Source organism: Capra hircus, chromosome 25 (assembly GCF_001704415.2).
Source record: "Capra hircus breed San Clemente chromosome 25, ASM170441v1, whole genome shotgun sequence".
Taxonomy (NCBI): Eukaryota; Metazoa; Chordata; class Mammalia; order Artiodactyla; family Bovidae; genus Capra; species Capra hircus.
The window spans coordinates 2,734,883-2,742,551 of NC_030832.1; the positions used below are offsets into that span (position 1 = coordinate 2,734,883).

A 7,669-nucleotide genomic window follows, 5' to 3' on the forward strand; every position below is an offset into this window, starting at 1 on the left:
GCTCGAGCACAGGGATCGGGACAGTCCCGGCCCAACTGCCTCTGCGACGACTGCCAGCGAAGAGCCCCGGGCCGCCAGGAAGCTGAGCGATCACGGGTAGACACACCCGCGACTCCCCAGACTCGCTCAGCCTCGGGGCCGGAAGTCGGTGCCCAAAGCGCGGGCTCGGATCGGTCCACTGCGCTTGCTCGCGAGTCTTGCAAACGGACTGCAACTCCCGGCTTGCACTGCGACAGCGGCCAGCGTCGGTAGACTCAGAAGCCAATAGATGAGGTAGGACGCTTCAGAGGAGCCAATCCCTCTGCGGAGGAGGCGGGCCCTCCCGTGACAGAATTCCACAGCAGCTCGTGGGAGTGTCAGCGACGAGAGGCTTCTGCCCCGCCCCCAGCCGTGGTTCCCGGGTCCCCAGAGAGGTGAGTTGCGTGCAGGTGGGCGCGGGTTGCAGGGCTGTTGATCGCGCTGCCGTCGCAGGCGCCACCCCCAGCTCGTACCAGCCACGTAATCGAGCCGCGCGCCAGAGTGCTGCAGCTTCGCCGAGCTCGGGCCAGCTAGGGTGCGAAGCCCGGCGTCCTCAGAGGCCGGAGCGGCTGGGCCTCAGTGCCTCGGGGGCGAGCAGCCGGCGCGCCTCCGGGTACCTTGCTCGCCCGCAGGAGGTTTCCGCTAACTCCCAACCCTCGGCGTGCGCCGGGGCTTGCCTGGGCTCGCCCTGTAGCTCCCGGCGAGATGCTGGAGGTTGGCCTGAGGAGGATGCGAGAGAGCTGGTGTAGGCTACCTGGATGACAATCTGAAGTTTTCCCAGGAATTCCTGCCAGCCTATTTGGTTCCGTTGCGCATTTCCCCTGAGACCTGTTGTGCTTGTCGCTAAAATGAAAGCAGTATTTCCCCCAGTTTCCTTTTAGGACATTATGAATTTTCGCCTTTGCAAGACAGTTCAAGACGCTGGCAGGAAAACAAAAACTTCCCACTCCCAGGGACTGTGTTGTCGTCAGAAGTTTGGGCTCAAGGCCAGCGAACGAGGAGCCTCTGTCTGCATCCTTTCCTTTCCAACATCCTCAGAGGACCTTCGTTGCTAGCATCTTTCTAGTATTAAGGGCCATGGTCTCGAAGGCTTGACCTGTTTACAAGGAGAGAGAAGCTGGCTCCTGAGCCCAAAAATGGCGGCTAAGATGGAGATAACTTTGAGCTCACAGTCCCATATTCAGGCTTCCTCCAAGCAGGAGAGACATATAATAGCAAAGTTAGAAGAAAAACGGGAGCCCGCTCTGCAAAAAGACTGGCCGGATCCTGAGCTCTCCCGCCAGAGTTTTAGACGGTTTTGTTATCAAGAGGCGTCTGGACCCCAGGAGGCACTCTCCCACCTCCGGCATCTGTGCCGTCAGTGGCTGCAGCCCGAGGTGCACACCAAGGAGCAAATTTTGGAGCTGTTGGTGCTGGAGCAGTTCTTGAACATCCTGCCCGCGGAGATTCAGGCTCGGGCCAGGCATCGATGTCCAGTGAGCAGCAAGGAGATCGTGACCCTTGTGGAAGATTTTCATCGAGCAGCCAAGGGACCAAAGCAGTGGGTAAGGAGGGTACTTTCTTGTCGTCCCCAGGATTTCTTTTTCATCTGGTTCGTGTTTGGTCTCTGGACCCTTCCCTAGAGAGAGGAGTCCAGAATTTCAAACGTTGCTTCTGGCCTCTGTTTGGAACCCTACTCCCCTCACCCCTTCTGGGAGGGGAAGTGTAACAAGTTTTCAGAAAACGCAGCAACAGGCATTCCAGTGAGAAAGTAGAGCTCTTCTTTGCTGACAGGTCTCCCCCAACCCATCCCTCTTGAAGCTTTCCTACAATCAAGATTCTTGGTAGACAGGGGTCATACTGTTGGTAGGAATTTGATTTGGGGGGCATTTTATTAGCTCTTGTCCCAGCATATTGCCTTTGATTCAGGGAACTCCAGCTCAATTGACCAGTATTCCTTCCAACTCCCACCCCCAAGTTAGACCCCAGTAGGGGCCTAGGGAGGAAGCAGTTAGGGAACAGGGTTAGGGCAGTTCTCTTAGAGCCCTATCACTACTTAGATTTCCTTAATCAAGAGTGTCTTGGGCAGAATAATTTATAGATAAGGGTGGTTTTTAATGCCTCTTCCCATACTGTTTCCTAATCCTACAGAGCCTGTTTCCAGCAGAAGCAGGGCACTATAGGGTAGGAACCTGCTGGATGGGTGTCATGGTTGACCCTCATATTTGTGCCTGCTCTCTGATGATTTTGACCCAGACTTTGAGAACGGGCCAAGCTGTGGGGACGTTTACTCAGAAGTATCAGCTGATTTGGAGCAGGTTCCTTTTGGTCATTCTACACATCCTTCCCTTTGCTTCCTTAGAGAGTTTCAGCAGTCTCTATCACGATTGACACCTTCCCCCCCCTCCACCCTGCATACCCCCGCCCCCCCCCCGCCCCAGACATATCAGAAATTTCTAGGGAACAACAGTCATTACAGAGCAGTGAGAGGTCAAGCTGCCCTCAGTCAGTCCTCCAGTTATTCTCTAACGCGAGGGACTTGTTCCTAGGTGGCTGTTTGTATGGAGGGCCAGAAGGTGCTTTTGGAGAAAACTGGATCCCAGCTGGGAGAACAGGAACTGCCAGACTTTCAACCACAAACTCCAAGGAGATATCCCAGGGAGGAGACATCCCAGGCAGGATCTCAGGATCAGCGGAGTCCCCCTCATTGGGAAAAATCCCTGCTCCTCCAGGAACCAACCTCCAGATTGGCTGAGACAGGTAAACACTCTGTGTGTCTTCTTTCCCTCTCATTAGCGCTTTGTCTCTATCAAAGCATCTGAGGGTTCTGAAAAGCCACAAACTAGGTATTGAGCTTTTCTTCAATATTGTATGGAGCAATATGGAGCAAGCATCTGGAGAAAAGACGCTTGCTCCATGGTATGTAATAGTAGACCTTGATTCCCTAACAAACTTCATTAATTAGAATTGTAGTAATACTATATGTAAGTGTGCTATTACCATTTTCTTCTCATGACTCTTTGACAGTCCAGTACACAGAGGATTGTTTTAGTGCCTGCTTTTTGGTCCCTTTCAGAGCTGCTGATCAGTTCAGTTCAGTTGCTCAGTCATGTCCGACTCTTTGTGACCCCATGGACTGCAGGACAGCAGGCTTCCTTGTCCATCACCAACTTCCAACTCCCGGAGTTTACTCAAACTCATGTCCATTGAGTCAATGATGCCATAGTGAAGACAAATTCACATATGACCACTGATGAACTTCCATTCAAGCTGTGGCTGAGTTTCATCACTTAAAACGGTCCCGTGTTTAGAAAGGCCCTAAACAAGGTTCTGCTCATTAGAGAAAAAAGACTCTGTTGGTATTATTTTCTGCCCCTTCCTCCTCCTGTGATGTTAATGAAACACTTTGATTTGATTATTCTCAAAACTCAAGAATGGAGACCTAGGGCATCCAGCAAGAAGGCTCTGTGGTCCAAGCTGAGGTTCTGCCTCATAACCTGGCCTTCATGATCCTGAAGAAAGTTGACCATATGTACTCCCTTCTGCCTTAGCAGAGGCAGCTGGGTTGCATGCTGTCTCTATCTCCTTTTATTTGATTCCAGAGTGGATGAAGTCTAATGCTCAAGGTTCACCCGTGTTATAGCAGTGTGCTTCTTGGTGGTTCAAATGGTACCTGCCTGCAATGCAGAGAATCTGCCTGCAGTGCAGGAGATCTGGGTTTGATCCCTAGGTCAGGTAGATCCCCTGGCGAAGGGGATAGCTACCCACTCCAGTATTCTTACCTCGGGAATCCCATGGACAAAGGTGCCTGGCGGGCTACAGTCCCTGGGGTTGTAAATAGTTGGACACAACTGAGCAATTAACATATTCAGCATGTGTCAGTACTTCATTCCTTTTTAGGGCTGAATGATATTCCACTCTGCGGGCATTTTGTTTGTTTTCAGTTGATAGACACTTGTGTTGTTTCCACTTTTTAGCTGTTATGAATAATATTGCTGTGAACATTTGTGTACAAGTTTTTGTGTGGGTGTCTGTTTTCATTTCTCTTGGGTCTATACCAAGAGAAATTCCAGTACCAATTCCAGGAGCGGAATTGCTGGGTCCTATGGTGAAAGTACTCTTGCCTGGAAAATCCCATGGACAGAGGAGCCTAGTAGGCTGCAGTCCATGAGGTTGCTAAGAGTTCGACACGGCTGAGCGACTTCACTTTCACTTTTCACTTTCATGCATTGGAGAAGGAAATGGCAACCCACTCCAGTGTTCTTGCCTGGAGAATCCCAGAGATGGGGGAACCTGGTGGGCTGGCGTCTCAGAGAGTCAGACATGACTGAAGCAACTTAGCAGCATGGTGAAAGTGACAGTGAAAGTCTCTCAGTTGTGTCTGACTCTTTGTGACCCCATGGACTATACAGTCCATGGAATTCTCTAGGCCAGAATACTGGAGTGGGTAGCCTTTCCCTTCTCCAGGGGATCGTCCCAACCCAGGGATTGAACCCAGGTCTCCCACATTGCAGGCAGATTCTTTACCAGCTGAGCCTCAAGGGAAGCCCAGGTCCTATGGTAACTCTCTGTTTAACTTTTTGATGTTGGACTTTTCCGAGGTGGCTGCACTATTTTATTTCCAGCAGTCTGTGAGGATTCCAGTTTCTCTACGTCCTTGTTGACACTTGTTATTGTTGGTGCTTTTGATTATATCCATTCTATTAGGTGTGAAATGAGTCTCTTGGAGATTTTGAATCATTTCCCTCATGACTACCACTGTTGAGCATCTTTTTGTGTGCCTATTGGCCCATTGTATTAATATATCTTCTTTGGAGAAATGTCTATTCAGATCCTTTGCTCATTTTTAAACTAGGTTGGTCTTTTTATTGTTGTTATGAGTTCTTTACATAATCTGGACACCAGACTCTCATATATAATTTTCTTTTCTTTTTTTTTAAATTATTTTACTTGGCTGCACTGGGTCTTAGTTGCAGCATGTGGGCTCTAGTTCTCCTACCCGGGATCGAACCTGCGCTCCCCTGCATTAGGAGCACAGAGTCCTAGCCACTGGACCACCAGGGAGTCCCCTCATATATAATTTTCAAATGTTCTCCCATTCTGTGGATTATCTTTTCACTTTGTTGATAGTGTCCTTTGAACCACAAATGTTTTGAATGTTGAGGAGGTCCAGTTTATCTTTTTGTTTGCTTGTAGTTTTGGTGACGTATCTAAAATACCGTTGCCTAATCCAGTGTCGCAAACACTTACACCTTTGTTCTATTCAAAGAGAGAGAGATTTAGCTGTTACATTTTTATCTTTGATCCATTTTGAGTTAATTTTTGTGTTGTGAGTCAGGGTCCAACTTCATTCTTTAATATATAGAAATCCAGTTGTTCCAGCACCACTTGTTGAAAAGACATCTTTACCCGATTGAATTACCATAACAACCTTGTTGAAAAGCAATTGACCGTAATTGTGTGGGCTGCTTTTTTAATCTTAATTTAAAGTTAAATAAAAATTCAGTTTCTCGGTCACACAAGCCATATTCCAAGTACTCAGTAGCCACATGTGGCTAGTGGCTGCCATGTTGAATAGGTCTTCCACATGGCAGGAATCCTCCAACTTGCCCACAGGCCACTCGGACTCATTTCTCTCCTGATCCTTAATCCTGGTAGTCAGAAGTTACAGAGTTTCTGTAATGAGGGTACATGACTGGCCCATATCCCAGTTGACATATGCTATCTGTCAACCTTGTAATGAGCAAAAACACCACACTCACTAGATTTATCATTATTTGGAGAGAGAGTGGTGGTCAGTGTCCGTATAAGTGAGGGTGTATTTGTAGTGTTGAAGTTTCTGATGGGCTTGCTTCCCCCTATTTCTCCTTTCCTAAACCTTTTCCCAAAGGTAGGAAGGAGGCAGGGGTTGGAGAACATGGTCCCTAACTTTAGTATAAATCAGAATACCCCCAGGCTCCCCCTGTTACCTGCAGACTTCCAGGTCCTACCTCCAGAGCTTCTGACCCGGCAGCTGTGGGGAAGCAGGGGCAGCCTGCTTGGTTGACAGGTGCCCCAGATGCATCTAATGTGAGCAGCCCAGTGGAGAACCGAATATCGAGAAACTGTGTGTGTATTCAGAGCTCTTTTACTAAGGTTCTTTCTTCAAAGCCCAGAAATGAAGCATATTCTTTCTAATTGTAGAGACCCCCAGGACGAAAAGTGACAACAAGGAGAATCCACAGCAGGAAGGGGCTAAAGGGGCAAAGCCATGTGTGTTGTCAGTGGGCAGACCGAAAGGGAGTGGCCTGCAGAGTCCCGAACCCAGAGGGGCGAGTCTGAGTGAGCCCCGGCTGTCCCAGAGGCAGGTCAGCCCCCCCAGCGCCCAGAAGCCCTTTGCTCACTACCAGAGACATTGCAGGGAACTGGAGTACCTTGGTGCCCCACTGAAAAGCCACGCACTGAGAGAGCTGAAGAAGAGCAAGGGGAGCAGAAGGAGCCTGAGCAGCCGCCTGCAGCGTCTCAGTCACCAGCCGGCCCGCTCAGCAAAGAAGCCTTACAAATGTGATGAATGTGGGAAAAGCTTCACGTGGAATTCAGAGCTGAAAAGGCACCAGCGAGTCCACACGGGGGAGAGGCCCTACACATGCGGAGAGTGTGGGAACTGCTTTGGCAGGCAATCCACCCTGAAGCTGCACCAGCGGATCCACACCGGGGAGAAGCCATACCAGTGTGGTCAGTGTGGGAAAAGCTTTCGCCAGAGCTCCAACCTTCACCAGCATCACAGGCTTCACCATGGGGACTGAGGGCAGGCAGGCCTGAGTCCTCGCTGTTCACGAGGAAGGTACTTGCATTCCTCCTTCCCCTTGCTCGCATGTAAATCACAAAGACTGTCTGTGTGACTTATGAGGAAGAAAGCAAGGGGTGCCTGTCCAGGAGGAGGCTGAAGGGGACCTGACATGTCTGGTGATGGGCAAGAAGTGGTAGATCTGGGCCTTGGGTCAGAGAGCAATGGGGTGTCTGGTGGAGAGCGGGGAGTCCCACTGAGGGAGAATCAGGACAATCCTGCAGGTGTGCCCCACACCTTGATGTTAACTCTCTCCCTGCTGCTTTATATATCCTCTAACTGTGTTCAAGGATAAATCTTACATATAGTTATGCATCTGCTTCCATACCTGACAATCTTTATCATGCGCGTACTCTTTTAATAAAAATGAGTGATCGGCAAGAATTTCAAAGCAGAAGTTCATTGGAATGTAAATCCCCTAATATTCTTCTTGTCATTCCTGGCTGTTCATAACAAAGATGCGTGAAGTGGAAGTGTGGATCTGGTTGTGTGAGGAGGGGTTTTCAAGTATTGGTGGTGTTAACAAAATAAACACACACACTGAGGGATCTTTTTATATCAAAGCACTGTTGATTTGGTGAAATAAAATCATGGCTGCCATAGCCCCCACCTGTAGCGATAGGGAGAAGCTACCAGAAGTAAGACTGCTAAGGAGACGCAAAGGGAGTCCTTCTTAGTGTCTTTTCTCACTCAGGCCAGTAGCTTTAAGCACAGCAAAATGATTGGAATGATGAAAATATTCTAAAACCAAATTATTTCAGAACATGTGCTAAAAAATCACTGACACGTTCATTAGTTTTACGACATGTAAATTATGTCTCAGTTAAGTTTCCAGGAATGACAGAA

The 7,669-nt window shown here is 49.0% G+C and overlaps 1 protein-coding gene across 4 annotated transcripts; it reads left to right on the forward strand.

Moving 5' to 3' along the window:
* Positions 335–7,207, forward strand: ZNF174 (zinc finger protein 174). 4 transcript variants are annotated; one of them, XM_018040132.1, is made up of 4 exons: positions 335–413; positions 889–1,562; positions 2,547–2,757; positions 6,181–7,207. In XM_018040132.1, the coding sequence occupies exons 2-4, from the start codon at positions 1,155–1,157 to the stop codon at positions 6,780–6,782; spliced, it is 1,221 nt and encodes a 406-aa protein (XP_017895621.1). In that variant the 5' UTR covers positions 335–413; positions 889–1,154; the 3' UTR covers positions 6,783–7,207. The 4 variants fall into 4 exon arrangements, with proteins under 4 accessions (XP_017895621.1, XP_017895622.1, XP_017895623.1 ...); XM_018040133.1 differs by having other exon boundaries at positions 336–413; positions 900–1,562; XM_018040134.1 differs by lacking the exon at positions 6,181–7,207 and adding exons at positions 3,074–3,085; positions 3,224–3,672 and having other exon boundaries at positions 340–1,562.